At 29.0% G+C, this 20,085-nt stretch overlaps 5 protein-coding genes across 15 annotated transcripts in view; 2 read left to right on the forward strand and 3 right to left on the reverse strand.

The window, feature by feature from the left end:
- Positions 1 to 7,862, reverse strand: part of LOC122566368 (telomerase-binding protein EST1A-like) — a 215,485-nt gene extending 207,623 nt beyond the window's left edge. For 3 of the 7 annotated variants that reach the window (XR_006316484.1, XR_006316483.1, XM_043723509.1), the window contains exons 1-17: positions 7,678 to 7,862; positions 6,775 to 6,899; positions 5,350 to 5,782; positions 4,987 to 5,278; positions 4,629 to 4,907; positions 4,305 to 4,552; positions 3,993 to 4,187; positions 3,790 to 3,922; positions 3,534 to 3,712; positions 3,207 to 3,428; positions 2,259 to 2,585; positions 1,978 to 2,154; positions 1,365 to 1,889; positions 1,208 to 1,286; positions 1,015 to 1,125; positions 921 to 932; positions 42 to 266 (exon numbers count right to left, since the gene is read on the reverse strand). Coding sequence is in view for 5 of the 7 variants with exons in the window: in XM_043723509.1 (XP_043579444.1) it covers positions 42 to 266; positions 921 to 932; positions 1,015 to 1,125; positions 1,208 to 1,286; positions 1,365 to 1,889; positions 1,978 to 2,154; positions 2,259 to 2,585; positions 3,207 to 3,428; positions 3,534 to 3,712; positions 3,790 to 3,922; positions 3,993 to 4,187; positions 4,305 to 4,552; positions 4,629 to 4,907; positions 4,987 to 5,278; positions 5,350 to 5,782; positions 6,775 to 6,823 (3,486 nt within the window). In the remaining 2 variants the exon portion in view is untranslated. Of the gene's footprint in view, positions 1 to 41; positions 267 to 920; positions 933 to 1,014; positions 1,126 to 1,207; positions 1,287 to 1,364; positions 1,890 to 1,977; positions 2,155 to 2,258; positions 2,586 to 3,206; positions 3,429 to 3,533; positions 3,713 to 3,789; positions 3,923 to 3,992; positions 4,188 to 4,304; positions 4,553 to 4,628; positions 4,908 to 4,986; positions 5,279 to 5,349; positions 5,783 to 6,573; positions 6,675 to 6,774; positions 6,900 to 7,677 lie in introns of those variants that run through there. The other 4 variants (XM_043723510.1, XM_043723514.1, XM_043723511.1 and 1 more) reach the window with 4 other exon arrangements.
- A 305-nt stretch (positions 7,863 to 8,167) lies between these two features.
- On the forward strand, positions 8,168 to 11,216 carry LOC122566369 (3-oxoacyl-[acyl-carrier-protein] synthase, mitochondrial). 2 transcript variants are annotated; one of them, XM_043723516.1, is made up of 3 exons: positions 8,168 to 8,569; positions 9,237 to 9,509; positions 9,582 to 11,216. In XM_043723516.1, exons 1-3 carry the CDS (start codon positions 8,371 to 8,373, stop codon positions 10,322 to 10,324), a joined length of 1,215 nt encoding a protein of 404 aa, XP_043579451.1. In that variant the 5' UTR covers positions 8,168 to 8,370; the 3' UTR covers positions 10,325 to 11,216. The 2 variants fall into 2 exon arrangements, with proteins under 2 accessions (XP_043579451.1, XP_043579450.1); XM_043723515.1 differs by having other exon boundaries at positions 8,169 to 8,569; positions 9,129 to 9,509.
- Positions 11,217 to 11,305: 89 nt separating this feature from the next.
- On the reverse strand, positions 11,306 to 15,936 carry LOC122565709 (gametogenetin-binding protein 2-like). 2 transcript variants are annotated; one of them, XM_043721945.1, is made up of 11 exons: positions 15,660 to 15,936; positions 14,476 to 14,641; positions 14,254 to 14,397; positions 13,968 to 14,180; positions 13,703 to 13,906; positions 13,460 to 13,628; positions 13,221 to 13,385; positions 13,056 to 13,145; positions 12,710 to 12,973; positions 12,225 to 12,629; positions 11,306 to 12,145 (listed from the first exon to the last, which is right to left on the reverse strand). In XM_043721945.1, the coding sequence occupies exons 2-11, from the start codon at positions 14,574 to 14,576 to the stop codon at positions 11,969 to 11,971; spliced, it is 1,932 nt and encodes a 643-aa protein (XP_043577880.1). In that variant the 5' UTR covers positions 14,577 to 14,641; positions 15,660 to 15,936; the 3' UTR covers positions 11,306 to 11,968. The 2 variants fall into 2 exon arrangements, with proteins under 2 accessions (XP_043577880.1, XP_043577879.1); XM_043721944.1 differs by having other exon boundaries at positions 14,476 to 14,666; positions 15,660 to 15,934.
- A 43-nt stretch (positions 15,937 to 15,979) lies between these two features.
- On the forward strand, positions 15,980 to 18,148 carry LOC122565711 (neuferricin). 3 transcript variants are annotated; one of them, XM_043721947.1, is made up of 6 exons: positions 15,980 to 16,118; positions 16,526 to 16,572; positions 16,839 to 17,223; positions 17,321 to 17,461; positions 17,522 to 17,708; positions 17,770 to 18,148. In XM_043721947.1, exons 3-6 carry the CDS (start codon positions 16,911 to 16,913, stop codon positions 17,954 to 17,956), a joined length of 828 nt encoding a protein of 275 aa, XP_043577882.1. In that variant the 5' UTR covers positions 15,980 to 16,118; positions 16,526 to 16,572; positions 16,839 to 16,910; the 3' UTR covers positions 17,957 to 18,148. The 3 variants fall into 3 exon arrangements, with proteins under 3 accessions (XP_043577882.1, XP_043577884.1, XP_043577883.1); XM_043721949.1 differs by having other exon boundaries at positions 15,993 to 16,118; positions 16,512 to 16,572; XM_043721948.1 differs by lacking the exons at positions 15,980 to 16,118; positions 16,526 to 16,572 and adding an exon at positions 16,580 to 16,670.
- A 527-nt stretch (positions 18,149 to 18,675) lies between these two features.
- On the reverse strand, positions 18,676 to 20,066 carry LOC122565897 (protein tantalus). The gene is made up of 4 exons (XM_043722394.1): positions 20,013 to 20,066; positions 19,530 to 19,630; positions 19,215 to 19,370; positions 18,676 to 19,135 (listed from the first exon to the last, which is right to left on the reverse strand). Exons 2-4 carry the CDS (start codon positions 19,553 to 19,555, stop codon positions 18,745 to 18,747), a joined length of 573 nt encoding a protein of 190 aa, XP_043578329.1. The 5' UTR covers positions 19,556 to 19,630; positions 20,013 to 20,066; the 3' UTR covers positions 18,676 to 18,744.
- Between the last annotated feature and the right edge of the window lie 19 nt (positions 20,067 to 20,085).

Below are 20,085 nucleotides of genomic sequence, written 5' to 3' on the forward strand. Positions count from 1 at the left end.
TACGATTAAAAGGAGAAGTAAGTTTGTTTATGCCATTTTACCTCAACGCTGCTTAATTGTGCCAATTCTTCTAAATCGCTATGAGATAATCTCGCTTCGTTGGCAGTGGCTGCAGTAGTTGTACGATGAACTCGTCTTCCACCAGGATGAATCCAAATTTCTCTTCTTAGTCCTCCACCAATGTTGTTCGCTCCCTCTTTCTCTTTCATCCTGGCTCGTTCTTTCCATTCTCTCTCCTCTTTCCGTTTCCGTTCCGTCGATTCATACTATTAGAATACATTACAATTAAATCCTATACGTAGCTTGTTATGAAATTAAGGACAGCATAGGGCATAGCGTAAATGAGAGTTCATTATCTTTATAGGAGTCCTATCAATTATCCTATTACACCTAAATTCTCTCAAATACTAATGAAAGATACAAGCATCATATGTGTAAAGCGTAAAAGGCTCTTTAAATGTTTGTATCTTTCGATTGCACCTATTTAAAAAATATGCATGCTAGTATCATGTGCGAAATAGTGCTAGTAACTAACAGAAATGGTGCTTTTATTTATAAAAAATAATTCAGCAAAATGCAGCGGACTATACTCAAAAAATGTTCAAACTATATGTGTCTATTCTCCGTAAATACTACCGTCTCAAATCACTAATTACGCTATCAGTTATAATTAAGCATAGAATGATTTGCTTTCAAGTAATTATGATTGTGCGAAAAATATTGACTTTTATACATTGGACTATTAATAGTCGAAAGCGTGCGAGGAGGCATATGATGCGCAAAGAAAATTTATAAGAAAAATCCAATGCAAATAAAACAAAGGTATATTAAACGGTTCGAAAATAAAGAGGACTACTTCAAGCTTTAGTTAAGATAACCGGTACTTAGAGATATCACACCAAGTATCGAAATTTACTTACATAATGTAGATACTGGCAGCAAAACAAAATCAAAATATTATTAACGTTAGTATTAATACAAACATATACGAAAGTACTTAAATTTTTGTCTTACCTTCTTCCTGTTTTCATCAAAAAGTGCTATTAAACTCTCCCTTGCAGAATGGAAAGGATTAGATGCCATAAGAGATCGCATATAATAATACACCGCATCCAACTTTCGCCTCTAGAATCAAAATTCATATTTAATTTGTTTAATTTTATTTATTTCTTTTTTCATTCATTATACACAAAGTGAAAATACGTACAGCATAATGTGCTAGTAATGCAAGCTGGTTGTAAGGCCTTCCATTCTTTGGATTAAGTTGTTGTGCTTTCAAATACCACCTAAAAGAAAATGAAATTTTGCATAAAATAATGTCATTTTTATAGGACGTAATAATAATGTGTCTATTTCCTACTTACTGCCGAGACTTTCCATAGTTATTTGTTTCATTTGCCTGTTCTCTATATCTGGCCAAATCACCCAGAAATAGATATATTTTTTGCGCACTTACTAAGGCTAAACCTAAGATCCCAAGACCCTTAGGCAAAGTCGACGATGCAAGAAATGTATCCAATTTAAATTCGTATTTCGTTTCAAGAACAGTCAACAAACTCTCTAAATATACGGTACCATCGTCAATAATTTTTAACATAATTTTTTTATAATGCTCTCGACCTTCAGAACTTTCTTTAGGCATGCCTTTTCGCAGCATTTCGATCATATTATAAAAAAGTATTTTCCAAAAATGTTGTTCAACGTTCTCAGCTTGACAAAATTTGATATCAGTCTCGAGCAAAGTTTTTAAACTTTCTTGTAGAAAGTGTCGTATGTACAAAACCCTCTCCCAATTTGATGTAAAACCACCAGAACTTAGTATCCACTGCAATTCTAAATCAGCGCGTTCTATATCCAAGAGTAAGTAAGGATTTTTAGCTATTCGAAAACTGTCAAATGAAGAATTATAAATTATTATTAGGATAATTATACTTATTTTTATTCATGATTTGCAATATATTTATTGATTTTACATACCTATCGGAGTAAGGATCATACCATGAAGGTCTTATATTTCCAAATTGGTCATTTGTCATGTATGGTGGTGGCACGCCATCCAAATGCGTTCCCTGGAAGTTATGATGAGTAGAGCTAATACCCCCATGGGATTGAAACACTGGTATACTTGAACCTTGAGATGTAGTTTCACTTTCTCTGAATGTAAAACATTCAATAAATCGATTAACTCTATTATAAAGAAATTAATTAACTTAATAAAGAATTAAGAAGTACAGAAAACTTTTTTTATATATTTATACCTTTGTACTGCTGCTCTACTACTAGGAGAGATAATAACGATTGGTTTATTAGGATTATTGGGATCAAATAACGTTCTTTGTTGTTGCACTCCTTGTTGCCTCGAAGTTTGATGATTAGGCGGAGATTGGCTAGTATCAGGTAACACTAAAACACCCGGTGGTTGAGAACTGGTATATCCAGTAGGTGATGTTTGATGTGCTGTCAAAGTATTTGCTAACGGGACAGAATGTGAAGAAACACTAGGTGTTTGTCGACCATCGTCAGAATCACAAACTGACATTTTTCTACCTGTTCTCCAATTTTCATCTAGATATCGATCGGACGCTCTGAAAGTCATGTATCAATAAAATAATGATTTTAATTCCTAACTTAGATAACACAAAATATACGCTTTTTAAAACAATTTATATAAGACTGGTCCAGAACGTAATACCTGTTTATGTATGAAAACTATAAAAAAACAATGGAATGTGCTTATAGAAGGATTTATTCATATGCTGGCATATGAAATTTCCATATGAAATTTCGTGTTTAAATAACTAGTACTGTCTTTGTTTCATACGTTTAAAATAGCGATGCGAATTGAAAATCACGCCAATGATGAACTGTCATACCTTTACACCTTTCGAATGCTGAAAACGTTCGTCCAAAAGAAATGTACCGTCAAATTACAATAGTTTCTGATTTAAAAAAAGGATGAGCAAAATTGAAAGAGTTTTTGGGTGAATAAAACGCCTTGTAGGAAACACTGATTTAAAGGACGTGAAACACTAGTTATCTGTACTCGTGGCGGAAGTGTGTGACGGAGAGGCGGTGGTTGTATTGAAAAATAACTAAGTATTGTATAATACTAAAGTTATAAATGAAGAAAATTTTTTAAAATGCATTTATATTGTTGTAACTTTAAAACGGATATTACTTTCTGGACGTCCCTCGCATATACATACCTATGTCGATGAAGGTCATCAAAGTTTCGATTACCACCACGATAACTTCTATCTTTGCTAGATTCTCGACTACGTTGTATAATATTACGGTGTCTTTTGTGTTCATATCTCCTACTACTGTTATTGTTTTTTTGATTATTGTTATAGTTATCATTTTCTCTATTTTGTTGATTATTTTGCCGATCACGACTATTAACACGAGCTTTATCTCTGCTATTACTCCTTAAAAAATATAGGAAAATAAATTTACTATAAAATAAATTCCTATTCTTAATATGTAAATTGTAAAGTATATAAATAATAGCTATAAATTTTGGCAATTCTTACCTCCCTCGATCTGCCGCATGTTTCTTCTCACGCTTTTTTTTTTTACGTCGACTATGACTACTTGTTGTAGTTTCATTTCCTGACACATTAACATTTTCACGTAAACTCAATACAGATGAACTACGACTTGCACGCTCAGCTTCTAGCTTTTCACTTAATTCAACGTCTTCACTCCAATCCTATGTATAATATATGTATTTAAATACGATTATATGTTTCTGCATAATGATAAATGTATTTAAGATGAAATACTTACAAATGGATGTTCAGCCGATATATTTAATGCAGTGTTGATAGATTCACCTTTTGATGAACTGACACCTGAATTTTGTTGACCGTTCTTTTTTTCTTGTACTGTATTACGCTCAGATGTATTGCTACACCGTTGCCTTAAAAAAATCAAAACATAATTAATAAAGATATTAGAAAGATAAATATTTATTTATAAATAACCATTACGTTTGAGTGCGGTGAAAAGCTGGAGATATTCCTCGACGATGACTCTCTGGCGATATTTGACGTTTGTTTACACTGGACATTGAAGTAACGGGTGATGCTGATGATGGCGGTGGTATTGTTGAACTATCTACTCGACTTAAACTTTCCATACTAGTATACATAGTACTATTACTGCCACGACGATCGTAAGATCTACTTTTAAAAGATACGAAAATTATATTAAATTGCTATTGTCCATATAATAAAATACAATGTTAAGAATATCACAAAATATAATACACATTTATAAATTATATTCCTGCAGAAATATACCTTTGCATAAATTCTTGGCTTGGTGTATGAGATCTGGAACTTGGAGCTGAATACTGATCAGGTGTAACACACCTAAAAACGTTTGTTGAACTTTCTAAATCTTCTGGTCTAAGTCTACCTCTACCTCTAGCTCGTGGTGGTGCTGTATTAGACCAGCTAGTTTGTGGAGGTAATGGACCAGATGGAGGTAAACTTTGCATCGTTTGTGAATGTTGCATTGCAGGTGGAAAATTATAGTTTGATGGTGCCTTTAAAAAGATAATTTATATTTAACGAAAAATTTAACAAAGTTTATTCAAATTTATAAAATAATATTGATTTTACCTGAAATGAAGCACTATTGCTATTCCATGTATCTTCAGACGGTGAGGAACTTGTTGGTAAGGGCAAACCATTATCCAAAAGGTATTTTTTCTGAAATCTAGGTGGTAAGTGTTCTATTTTTATATTTTTTGGCAAACTATCTTTAGTACCACCCCATTTGCCTGATGGTGGTTTGCCTTGAAACTTTTCTGGATGTCCAGCAGGTTCTACACTACGTGTATCTCTAGTACGATTGAAATCATTTAAGTGATTCGTTGTTGCAAAAAGAGGTTCTGAACCCTAAACAAATAAATATTATAAATTAGTTTTATGAAGGAATTCTTTGGACAATGCAAAATACCAACTTATTATTTCAGACCTGTCTAACTTCACGAGAACTATCTTTCCTATTTCCATAACCTCTGTTAGATAAAGGAGAATCGGATCGCCAACGCTCTTCATTTTCATTACCATGCCGAGTTCTTCGATTACCTGAATATCTTTTATCATGCTCATCTCGGTTTTTACTCCCACTTTCGCTATCTCTTCTGCCATGACCACTTAACCGATTACGTTGACTATCACTTTTATGACTACGATTGGAATGAGAATCACGATCTTCACTATGCTCTCTCTCTTGATCCTGATCCCAACCTCCTTGATTGGGAGATCTAAGAGATAAGAATTATATTTTTATTCAACCCATTAATAATAAAACAAAATTATTTTCTATGGAATTCACCTATTTGTTACATCTTGTTCAGCCAATGCTTCTTTTACTTTTTTAGGTACATATAATAGCTGTTCTGGTTTCTTAGTTTTCCTTCTTGAATCTCCAGAATTACTATTTTGAGAAGAACCTTGTGCCTGTTCAATGTTTGTAATGCTTCTGTAATTAATATTTAGATCATTCAATTTTTCTGTTACATTTTCAACTTGAGATGATGGTGGATTATTTTGATTTTGGTTGGATTTATTGAGTTGTGACTGTTTTAAACGATGTTGGACGGAGCTGGATTTAGGTTTCTCCCGTGAAATATTTTCATTATCTAAATCATCTGTAGATCTTCCTGATTTTCGAAGAGGTCCACTTCCTGGCCTATATAATGCTTGAGGTGCTCTATTTCCTCCACCTTTCATTCCTATTGACCTATCCTCTTCTAATTTTGAATTATCTGGAAATATAAAATTTTACATCTTCTAAGTGAAGTACGTATATCTTAATTATCTAATATATTATATTTATCTTTACAACATTATAATTTAGTTTAATTTGAAGTATATACAAAATTAAAAATAATATGTTGAATAAATTAAATATAAATGAAATTGTGTTTGGAGTTATTAACTATTTATTAATATGTATAGCATTATAATAAATGAAATTTAATAAATGATAATATGTTCATAATCAATGTTTAAGCACTATCACTGTTTAAGCTGAAAGATTAAACTTAAAGATATATCTAAAGAAAAAACATACTAAAATTGCTAGATCTTACACAATATTAATATATATTGAATACTATGAAAAAAAAAGATAAATAATTCATATCACAAATTGAATAAGGAATAAATACAATATTCTTGTTTATGAAAGCATTAATATTCCATATATAAGTTATATATTTCAGTCATAAATGATTGCTCTAAAATTTATTAAATTATGGTTGGAGGTCTATGTATGATGTATCTATAACTGTAATAGTCTTCTCCAATATTTTTAGTACATTAGATGACAGAAATTCGTCCATATACGATAATTAAGTATTGTTATTAGTTAAATATAACACTTTGCTAAGTGCAATAACTAATAGTGATTGTTGACACTCTTGACAGTAACTGAAGTTATCAATTTACAAGAATTAGGAATAAAAGTTATATAATCCTTAACTACTCAAGATAAATTTGCAATTTCTAGAAAAGTCTAATACAAATTATAATATATGCTAAATTTACTTCTTACACTGGTTAAATTTCACAACATATCACAGCATAATTCCCGCTGTATTTTTAGGTTAGCTTGTTTGGTGAGGTTAGCTCTGTAAATGCACCCAACAGAATTGAAAAGGGGCATGTGTGTTTATTACATACACACAAAATATAATCATGGGATTACAAATTAAGATATTTATATTATTCAGCGAAATAATTTTTTTCAAGGTACCTTGTAAAAATTCTCCCCACTTTTTGCGTCCTTTGTCGCGGTTCGCCATATTGAAGTACAATCACATCCAAATTTTTTAAAATCAGAATTTACTTCCAATCATGTATTCGGTTGATACAAAAGCTCTAGAATTAATTACTAATTAATTTCAATAAACAATAAAAAATGTTAGCAGAAATAGCTTTTACGTACTACTTGATAAATTAATAAACTATTTTATTGTTTATTTAAATATTTTATTATTACTAAAAATAATTGTGAACAAATATATTATTTAATTGTAAAATATAATTTTAGTTTAAAAAATGTAATAATACAGTTTATATATTGCACATTAAAGTAATTTTTATAACTGTTTATTCAAACAGAATAAAACGATATTCTTAAAATTGATCACACTCGACTAAAACATTTTCTGTGATATTTGATAAGAACATAATAATTAAATAAATTAATATAATGCTTATAATAGTAACGTAATACCCATCCAATAACACTACAAATAATCATAAAAGATAAATCATATTTAACGATATATATACAAATATACATATTGTACGTATATGCATATATTTCAGTATTATACATATAAAACAATTTACTTCACATTCATAAAAAGTTAACTATAGATAACAGTAATAAAATTTCATTTTGTTATTAAATATATAAAATCAATTTTATAAAATTAAGATTAAATAAATACTAGGTATTATAGATTTTAACGTCATATTTAGTTATATATCTATTGTATTCTACAAAAATATTCTTATTGCATATATTTTAAGGATTACTTGGTATTTACATTATATTTGTTTCCAATTATTATGTGTAAAATGAACATAAAAGATTCTGTAAAACGTAAAATATTGAGTTTTTCCTAGTAAAAAGTAATGATATAATAACCTTAATACATTTAGCTGTATTTCAGTTTAGGGGACATAAAATTATTGTCTCTTTTTTGTATATATTATAACAGTTTTTGACGCATAGAATCCGAAAATGCAAGTCTTAACATTAGGAATCTAGCGATTCGAAAGTTATGTATATGTAAAGTTTAGCGTTTTTAGCACAGAAGTTTAGCGTATTTTACACGTTACTTTGACGCCATGTTGGCTTCTACCCATGATTCGTCCAATGAGTGGAGTCGCTGGCTGTAAACAAATGCACGTGGGTGGCGGGATTTTAAATCATGAGTATTGGATTAGGTTTGGGCACGTAGACTTTTATACATTTGGCAGGTTTGAGTTACGTTTTATTCTCCGGACATCGCGCCATGAGGCGACCGATTACATTTGTATATACAAACCTACACAAACTGATATTCGGTGAAGTTCAATTCAATGCTCATCTGTACGAACCAATCGCATGATGGATAGAAACAATATGGTGTCATACTAACCTGTACAATACGCTAAAAATGCTCGGTTTTATATACACATAATTCTTGAACCGCTGAATTTCTAGAATTAAGGCTAGCATTTTTTAATTCTTCGCGGCGAAAAATATTAAATAACAAAAAACAAGTCAACAATTTTATGTTCCCTAAAACGAAGTTAAACTATATATTTCTTTCAAATACTTATTCTTATCGGTCAAATGTTTACTCCGCTTGTTATTATTAATCGTAGATTAACAACCGCTGCAAGATGCAAACGGCGAGTTGTTGTTACAGGAATGGGTATAGTATGTCCTCTGGGAATTGGTGTACAAAATGCTTGGCAAGCACTTATTAATTCTAAATCAGGTATCACCAAATTGACTGATCCGGAATATGACAAGCTACCTTGCAAAGTTGGTAAGTGTTTTATATATCTTTATGTGTTCTAAATAAATTTGTATAAATATCTCAAATTTTTACATTCTATAAAAAATTTCCAATATATAGGGTGATTTATAAATACATATTCATACTTCAGGGAATGAATTTATACATTGAAATAAGTAAAAGACATCATATGAACACACATCTTATGTACTTTAGTTTTTGAGTTATGGATGATCAAGGAAAATGTTCAAAGTCTGTCCCGTATCTTAATATATACATTGCAAGTCTTAATATTGTTGTATACACAATTGGAACATATTTTGATCTGTGCAAAGTTTATAATTTTTCTTATTTCCACTTCTACAATACATGAGTAATGAACTTGCAAGGACATAATATTGATTCTCTAAAACTCTATCTAATTCGAGGCATGACAAGCTTCTGCAATATTTACATTCAATGCTAAAGTAAGCAATTATGTAGAATACATGTTTATATTATGTTTCTTATTTATTTTAATGTGTACATTCAACATCTAAAGTATGCATTTGTGAATTATCCTGTATATAATACAATAATATTTTGATAGCTGCGTTAGTACCTAAAGGAAATGGTCCTAATGAATTGGATATCGATTCATATTTTACAAAAAGTGAGTTACGTACAATGTGCCCAGCTACTCCTTATGCTTTGATAGCTACAGAAGAAGCATTGAATGATGCAAATTGGAAACCAAACAATGAAACTGATAAACGAGATACAGGAGTAGCAGTAGGAATTGGAATGATAGATTTAATTGATGTATGCACAACATATGAAGCCTTAAAAAAAGGATATAACAAAGTTAGTCCTTATTTTGTGCCAAGAATATTAACAAATATGGCTGCAGGACAAATTAGTATTAAATATGGTCTTCGTGGCCCGAATCATTCTGTGTCAACAGCATGTGCAACTGGAGCACATGCAATTGGTATTATAAGTTTGAACAAAGACCAAAAATATTTTCTGTTTACTATGATTATGTAATATAACCAATTTCTAGGTGATGCATTTCGTTTTATTCGTGGGGGAGAAACAAGTGTAATGATATGTGGTGGGGCAGAAGCATGCATCAGTCCTCTTGCTATAGCTGCTTTTTGTAGACTTCGAGCATTGAGTACTAACAAAAATGATTTTCCATATGAAGCATCAAGGCCATTTGATAAGGATAGGGATGGATTTGTTATGGGAGAAGGTGCTGCGATACTAGTGTTGGAAGAATTAAATCATGCACTTGAAAGAAAAGCTAATATTTATGCGGAAGTGTTAGGGTATGGTTTATCTGGTGATGCAACACATTTGACTGCACCTAGTGAAGATGGTACAGGTGCTATATTAGCCATGGACAGAGCAGTGAAAGATGCCGGTATAGAAACTGTAGAAATAACTTTTATTAATGCACATGCAACTTCAACCCCTTTAGGTGATGGTATTGAACTGAAAGCTATAGAATCATTTATGGGACAACATAGTAAGAACGTAACTGTCTCTAGTACAAAAGGTGCACACGGTCATTTGTTAGGTGCAGCAGGAAACTTAGAAGCTGTTTTTACTATTCTGGCAATAAAAGAGAGTGTAATTCCACCAACATTAAATTTGCATAATTTGGATACAGAAACATCCTTAAATTTTGCTCCTAATATAAAAAAAAATTGGAATACAACCTCTAGACGTGTGGCATTAAAAAATGCTTTTGGTTTTGGTGGAACAAATGCATGCTTATGCTTTGCACAATATAATGAATAAGTTGATCATTAAACTAAAACTAGTTTGAAAAGAAGCATAATACACAACGTAATCCAAACTAGTCATTCCTCAATGTACATTAATTAATACATATACAGATGGTGGGGCATTTAAATGGGAACACTGAAATATTTTTGTTACTAGCAGTTGTCTGAAAAATCTCCAAAGCTTCAAAGTTATATTATTTAGAAGAGCACATACAATAGTAAATAAAATTTCTTCTGAAAATCATTTTTTTTAATGAGATTTTAAGGGTATCATCATCATTTTTAATAGGAGCATATATTTTTTAATATATTAATCGATTCATCTCTTCATTCTCTATAAAAATATATTATCCTATTTATGTCAAAAGCTATTAGTTTAGTTTTAGTTTTAACCTTAATTTTGTCAAATATATAAAAGATAAAGACAATGTAAACACGAGAATACCGCTTTCTTCCCTTGTCTTTCATATAGTATAATTGACAAAATTAAAGTTAAAACTAGAACTAAACAATTAGTTTATACATAAACATAAAAATACCTTTTACCTTTTTATAAGAAATGCCGAGATGGATTGATTAATCTATTAAAATAAATGGTTTCAATAAAACAGACGACGATAATCTTGAAATTTCATAAAAGAATGACTTCCAGGAAAAATTTTATCTATCATTACTAAGCAGTATAATTTTTAAATCTTGAATTTTTTCATATGACCATTAATAATGGAGATATTTCTGTGTTCCCATTTAAATGCTCCACACGGCATATGTTGCATCTGAAAAACGATATATATGCATAATTTTACTTTTTTATAAGAAAATACATTTGAGATTGGAGTTTAAATATGTTTAATACTTTTATCTATTGTATAATATGAAACTCTTGTAATATATTATCTGAGAAGAAAGCAAAATATTTTATATTATTATAGAAAATTGTACAAAAAAGACATAACTTGAAATAATATAATACATAATGGAATACAATATTTATTTTGTATTAATATTTAATATTTCTTGGCCATATTATTATTACAACATTTACATTCATTTTGCAAGGAAACAAATCCAAAAAAATAAAATCCTCTTAAAAGTACATAGTAATTTATACAATTATTTAGTACGTGCAGTTGATCATTATTCGCCATATTTTATGACCAATACATGCTCATAAAAATTATCATTTAATATTTAATCATACATACAAGCATGTAGAAATCAGTCTCATAATTCTGATCACTGACAAATATTTGTGCATTAATGCGACAGCTCATATGTATTTCTTTTAATCCAGTTTTCAGAATTAATATTTGACTATAAACTTTGCTTTCATTCATTTACAATTACATTTTTGATCTACAAATGTCTTTTAGTTTTATAAATTCAGCTACATAGAAAACAACAGAATTCAAGGCATAATTGTTTCTTGGTACCTCTAGTTTATTAGATGCAATTCTTTGCTTACAGATAAACCATACCATACGATGTTCGTACGATGTATATCTTCAACAATATCTTATTCACATAGGAAGTTTGACATCCAATGATAACAGTTATATGAAATACATCTATTGCACTCCTGTTTATCTACTGGCAGTAAATCAATATAAAAAAGAAAGATTGTATCCTATTAAGTAACTGTACCTAGTAGGAATTCTTAATTAGGAATGGTAAAGGGTTTGTGATGACTGCATAAAATAGCAAAACGTCTTCTTAGTGTTTGACGCAATTCTTGTCGCTTTTCAAGGACTTGGCACATTCGAGATTTAAATTCCAATACTTCCTCAGCTGGAATATAACTTTCTTTTTCTTCGTCACCTGATAAATAAGAATCCTAAAAAGAAACAAATCATATTAGAGAAAAAAACAAAGTCCTAAATGAAGTTCTGAATTAGAACAAATTACGCACTTACTTCTAACATTTGTGTAAGTGTTAAACCCCCACCCCTTTCCTTTAACAACGAGATACTAGAACTGGAATGAACAAGTTTTTCAGATGGTCTTATATCGTGACAGTCCCTCTCATGGTTACAACATCCATCGCTACAAGCTACTTCCGATCCTTCTGGAGTACTAGGAAGGGAAGAACTGCTAATGTTATGCTCCGACGAATAACCACAATCTTGCGACGATTGTTCACTTGAAGAACGACTTTTCCTTTCTGAGATTGACAATTCAAAACGTTTCTTCATTTCTATCCACATATTACATCTCTTGCTTGGTTTTCCGATCCAAGCATCTACTATTCCTTTAGTCATTGAATCTTTATAATCTCCCAGATTATGCCAATGATCATTTTCAATCTTTTCCGAAAGATCCTGTACAATAAAAGATATTTAAATCTTATAACGCACGATAAACGATATTTAGAACATGTATTGACACATTAAATTATTACCTTACACGATTCACACGCATCAAATAATTCTTCTTCAGAAAGGTTTTTGACAGGTATATTACTTTTCTTTGTTTGATTTGCAGGAATTTTGGTCTTTAATTCAGAATGTTTTTTAATTGTATTTTTTTGCATATTTGATGATTTTTTGGGGAATGCTAATTGTGTTTGACTTTGTGATCGTGATATACCAGACTTCGATTTTTTTACACAGTCTGGGCATTTACATGTAGGTGGTCCCTTATTTTTTGGATCTAATACTTGTAACTGCAATAGACAAACAATGATTATTAATAATAGATACATACACTTATAATTAAGTAAAGAAATATAATAATAATCTATCTACCTTATGTTGATCTATGTTTTGCGTTGTGGGTTTTGAATCCCCACAAATACAAGGCGTATCGCTACTACCACTTTGCTTTTTGCTTGAACACTAATAATAATTAATTTATGTCAGAATATTAAATACATAAATTTGGGAAGTCTAAATTTACAGATAATAGCATACATCACATGTATTTTCTTTTTCTTCTATCTCATATCGTCGTTCTTTCTTCTTTTTGCGTTTTAAACGTAACTTTTCTCGTCTCTGTTGTTTTGCTATTTCTTCTCTTGTTAATTCTTCATAGAGAAGTTCTAGTTGAGAAATACCTTGTTTGACTTCTACAGCCATCTGTGAAGAATCACATAATCATTTACAAGTAATTCTATTGATTTAGTAATATAAAATTTCATTATCAATTATACTTGAAAATTCCTAGATAATGCATCTACTGCAACAGCAGCTAATACTTTGCATACAGTTTCCTCTTCTCTTAATCGTCTATGAATTCTATGCAAGCGTTCAGCAACACACATTGCTAGACATGTAAGTACTTCTTCCTGAGCAATTTCTAATGTTTTTGCATGTCGTTCCCTGTAATTTAAAGGTTACTTCACAACTGAATTACAAAATATAATTATGAATGACAATATCTTGCAGTTCTATACCTCCCCATCAATTCTGGCTGTATACGTCCCATAAGATTATCCATAAAATATGGATTTGTAGGTATATGTACATGTCTATCACGTATGCAACGTCTGATCCCATAATATAAAGAAGCAACATAGCCTTTTTCTTTTTCTGGTTCAGGCTCTGTTGTTAACAGAGAAAATGCCAGCAATACTTTTGTCCGACATTCGCCACAAAATCTATAATTGTAGATATGATACAAAAATTTTTGTGGACAATCATAAAAATTTATGAACTTACCGATGTTTACGTAAATATGTATCCAAAGTAGCCTCAAGGCTATTACTTTCAATCAATGAAAGTGCTAAACGACATGAATGATCCATGCAATCCCATACTTCTTTCCATGCACTTGGAGGAGGTCTCATACGCTGAATTTCTAATGAATGTAATACACATCTCCGTGATTTTTTATTTCTAGGTTGGCCTTCAACTAAACTGTTTAACCTAGTGCTATAGTAAATATTACAATTATTGAATATCTCTAATATATTCAAGCAATATATATTCATATATATTGTATTACCTGTGTCCTTGCAACATTGTACAGAGCAATTGTGGTGATTCTAAAACATCATCTTTTATTGATAATAAACCTTCAGGTGTAATCACTAGTGGATCTAATGCTGGATGTCCTGATTTCATGAGGTCATAGAATAATCTCTCAACACTAAATGTATACAATACCAATTAATATAAAAAATTAACGCATTCAATATATATATTTTATTTAAATGTTTTATTATACCTTCTTCTACAACCAACACATGGTACAGCTTGGCCTAAAATTGCAAGCATATCCTTGCATGTTACTTCAAATGAGGCCTTAATTTCTTCTTTTGTAAGCATATTAAATTTTCTCGTAAATTCATCCAGTTCTTTACCACAAACTAATGGACTATCACAGATTGCTCCTAAACCATTTATATCCATAACCATCTATAGAAAATTAAATACTACATTATAAGATTAAATTTAATTTTATTCTTTCTTGAATATTAAAGCTAAATTGTACTTATGAAAAAAAAAACATATTCTTTTTATAATGTACTCTAATTATATATTTAATTTATAATATATTCTAAATATATAATTTAGATATAATATAATAGTATGTGAGTCTAGCTTTATAACATTGAACAACCAGTTTGTATTTATAGATAAAAACAAAAAAATTTTTATATACAAAAGTTTTATCTAATTATAAACATATCCAAACATGATCAGTCAGAAATCTTAAACAAAGAAAACATAAAAAGTGTTTGAATCTATAATTATTCACAACACTGTATGTATCTATATATATATTATTTTACATGGAAAATATAAACTTTATGTAGTTATTAAACAATTAATAATTGTTTAGTGCAATTGGGTAATTTGTGTAATTAGAAAAAATTAAATTGAGTAATTAAAAAAATTACAATTAACAAATGAAATATATATAGGATATTTTATTAAAATTATATATTTGTATTTATTTTAGTCTTTCCTATATATGAAATAAAAATATAGTATATCATCAACATTTCTATCAATGAATTTATAGTTCATATTTTCATGTTTATTTCCATTTGTTCAATGGTATTTAATCAAAGAGTGAAAAAAACAAATCATTTTGACATTCTTTTTTTCAAAAAGAAAACAAATAACTTTAAAATCAAGATAAATGCGTGTGTTCAAATAAAGATTGGAAATGATTACGAAAATTTCAATTCTATGAAGTGGCAGTAATCAGTAAATATTAAGCAGAGCACTGATATCAAACATAACACACCGAATTAATTATGGTATAAGCATGCATTCTTTGCCACGTTTAGGTTAAGTCAGAAATATCATGGGATGCCATTACGTAAGTCCTGTTGAACTTTAAGCTTTTAGTAACCACAAAGTGTAATTAAGAAACAAATGATAGAAGAAGATTATATTCACCGTAAGATTCTCATCGACAATGAACGGCATTTGTCTTCGTGTCAAATCGACCGGGTCATCGTCCCGCCAAACGTCCACTAACTTCGCCATCACTGTTGAATTCTTCTATTAATAACAATTACCAATGCGACAATATTCAATCTTGAAGCCCGTTACGATATACGACCACGAATAATTGTAATCCACTGGCACAACTATACCAGAAAAATAAGTAGACACTATCATACGTCTGCCATTTGCAACGAGTGGTTTCTCACTTCCGCCCTGCGTGCATTGTCCCGCTTCCCTCTCTGTGCGTCATCTTATCCTTATTCTAAAGAGATCGTATAGTAGAGATCATGTGCATTGGTCGCTCAAGGACATTTTCCGCTAGTACATTTAAGTAATCATAAATCATTCCTAACGTTTCTCCCATATACAATTTTTTTCTTGGGATGTTTAAGTAGATTTGGTTAAACGGTATGTTTAAGTGTATCTGTCACCTTCACTTAATTTTTGTGTTTATTCACACAATAATATGGAATCTTCGTATTTTTCTATTAAAATTATGTATCAATAGATATAATTCCTAATTTAATTGCATTTAATGATTTTATTTATCATTTTCTACCTAGTAATTTACAAATCCGAAATATTATGATACATATAGTTTATTAAATAAAAATATCAATATGATTAACAATATTTTGATTAAGCGTAATACCTTCTTAAAACAATTTAGTATACTTGTTTACCACATAGAAAAACAAACATTTATTTAAATACGCATCACTGTATACGTACTTTCATAAAATATAATAAAATATAATATGTACTAAATTATTAAAATAAAAATGATTTAATTCATCAAAGAAAAATTTATATAGCCCGCCGATTTATTTAAGGACATCTACCACTGATGCATCATAAAGCAGTAAGTACTAAATAAGAAGTTGTCCCAAAAATATATTCACATATTTTGTTATAGTACATCTCTTTATTCATCTTTTTCCACAAAAAATTATGTAAAAAGTATGACAGCAGATTATATTAGATTCAATAATTAAAAACTTTTTATGTTTAGATTATGATCATTACCTCAAAATCATTTTAATATTTTATTACATGAAGGGAAACATAAACATTTACGCTAATTTTTTAATTTCTCATTTTCTTCATTATTAAATTTTTTATTTACAGCGTACGTAGCATCTACATTCCAAACACTATTAATTTATTAACGAATCTGCTTAAAATTTTGTTAAAAGAATTATGTTACCTAAGTACATTTGGTTATTACCATTATTTGCATCTATTTTATTATACTCAAATGATTATTTGAATGGCATCAAATTTAATTTTTTGGACAAATGGTTAAATATTATTAAAAATGTGTACTCTGGACTTAAAAAATCAAATATAGAGTTAAACAAAGATACAAATCAGAAAGTATTTACATCAACTGAACTTAAGAAATATACAAATTTGAAAGATGGTTTATACATTTCAATACTAGGTCAAATTTTTGATGTCACAAAAGGTGCAAAACATTATGGTCCTGGTGCAACTTATCATGTATTCACTGGTATAATCTTTTATAAGATTACATGTGTCAATGTATTTACAAATTATATATATATATATATATATATATATATATATATGTATTTATGTATTTTCAGGTCGTGATGCATCTTTAGCATTTATTACTGGAGAATTTAATGATAAGGGTTTAACAGATGACATCTCCTCATTATCTATACACCAAGTTAAAGCACTGAATGATTGGGTCCAATTTTACAATAAAAACTATATTTATAAAGGTACCTAGAAACTAAGTGTTTATTTCATAATTATTTTATTACCTTATTCTTTTTAAATAGGAAAATTAAATGGTAGATATTATAATGAAGATGGTTCCCCAACTGAGGAATCTCATAACATACAAAAAATATTAATAAATGCAAAGGAGAAGCAATTTGAAGAAGCACATAAAAAGAAAATGTTTCCTCCATGTAACATAGAATGGAAGTCAGATTCTGGAACTGTAGTATGGTGTACTAAAAAGAGGTAGCCACAATGTGTAAAAATCTGGAATTTTATTGGAATCAATACTATCTTTTATTTTTAGTGGAGGAATAGAAAGAGATTGGATTGGTGTACCAAGAATGTTATTTGAATCTCCAAATTCTAAGGAATATAGATGTGCTTGTGCAAAACTTGATAGTAAAGAATATGAAGAGACCAAAGGCATGTTGAGAGAATATTCTCAATGTCCAAAATCTTCAACAAAATGTGCCGTGAAAACAGAATACTAATAAAGAATAAAGACATATTATAAATGTTAATGTTGACACTTACAATTATATGTAAATATTTATTTAATTTGATTGTTTCTTACATCTATGAAACTATTCTTTCTAATTGAAACTAATCATTTTTATATCTTCTGTAGCATTTTTACAATTGTAAATAATTTGTAATACAAAATATAGTATATTTATCACGAAGAATATAATAGTTATTCTTTTTATCGTTAAAAAACGATTTTTTAAAAATAAATATTCATATTATTTTTTAATATATACAGTCTTTTATTGTATACTGATTTTAAAATTCATAGAACTTTTTATTACTATTCAATATATATTTAATTTTATTAAACATATATGTATCTATTCCGTACATTTCATTGATGAACGTGTAAAAGATAAATGTTGAATATCCAGACATTCATATATAAATATAAACTACTTTATATACATAAAGATGTTATGATGTAAATGCACTAAATAATCAAAATTTAGTAAATATGTATATAACTAAACAAAAATTTGAAATTAATATAAATTTACAAATTATATTGTTTTTAAGATAAAATTACGTGTAAGCTTTAATTATCGTTTTAATGTAAAAATTCGTTTTTAAAAATACATAACTTTCTTATTAGTGTTTACTTTATCATATGCAGTATTCATGTAAAGAATTGATAAAATGTTATAAACAAATCATAAAGTATCATTAAGAAAAAAGGTAATTTCTTTTTCTACTGTTATATTTTAATTGTAAAAAAATTTCTTATACAACTTAATGTTTTTACATCTTCTTACTTTATCTCATTTTCAACTTTTGCAGGTGATTCTACTCTAATACCATTTAATTTATCAAGCAACATCTGCATAGATGCACGTCTTCGTTTGAAATTGATTTTTGACCCAAATACTTTTTTAATTTTTGCCCTTCTTTTCTTTAACTTATTATCTGTAGGTTGTTCTTGGAACTGGATCATACGTTTGTACCTCTTCACACTCATGTATGTAATACATTCACTTGTTTCATCTTTTTCTTCATAAATTGTTTCCAAATTATTTAATCTTCTTTTTAAATTTTTATTTAAATAATATTCTTTACAATCAATTTCTTCTGTCTGATATTTACTTTTTCTGTTATTATCTTCCATTTCTGAGCATGTTCTTTTCCTTGGTCTTAAACTGCATCTAATAATATATATATTATGCAATAAAATTGCAATTAACTTATCAAAATTATGATATTGTGTTGTAAATATTGTTGTACCTTCTATTAAGATTCTCATTAGATTCAGTTGCAGGCATTCTTTTCCTAAGTCTTTGCTTGTTTTCTGAAGATGATAAATTTGCATTTACTGTAAGCATTTCTAAGCCTGCCATAACTTCAGGTAAATTGCTATCGACTATGTTATGTGCATCTTTTCTGAAAAATATAATTTGCATTATCAAACAACAAAACAATTTATCTCAATTAAAATTCTCAAATACACAAATATTAACAAAACATTAAGTTATTAAAAATCGATAAAATACATATAAATATATTAACAACTTGAAGAATGTTGTTTATTAAAAAACTTACATTTTTTCAGATTGAATATTGTCCATTTGTAAGATCTAAATATATTTATTTATTTATAAATTACTTAAAGATATCAGTCACTTATAACCATAATTGACGACCTTCAGTGAAATCAGTAGAAGAAAAATGGTTAGAAGAATCTTAAGAATATATCACAGTAATATATGCTTCAATTCTTTAATATTTAAGAACTTTAAGGAAAATTGTTAAGATTAATCTCAGGTAGAACATTCACTATATTTGAAATTGTAACAGAAACTGTACATCTTATATACTATTTCTTTGTTTTATGGAATGAAAAAAATTGAAGTAATTTCTTTTTAACAGAAACAATTACAAATTATAAATTTTTAACACTTCACAGTCATTGATCCTTTTCTATTATAATGCATTGATTTCGCCATAAAATACTGAACTTAAACTCTAAAAAGTAACAGCTCTCTCTTAAGTAAAACCCTCTCTGGTAAAACTTAAAATACTTACTGACAGTTACTAACCAATAACGGTACAGAAAAATCAACTAACGCTTTTCATAAACGCATACACGTTTATATAC

This window comes from Bombus pyrosoma, linkage group LG3 (assembly GCF_014825855.1).
Source record: "Bombus pyrosoma isolate SC7728 linkage group LG3, ASM1482585v1, whole genome shotgun sequence".
Taxonomy (NCBI): domain Eukaryota; kingdom Metazoa; phylum Arthropoda; class Insecta; order Hymenoptera; family Apidae; genus Bombus; species Bombus pyrosoma.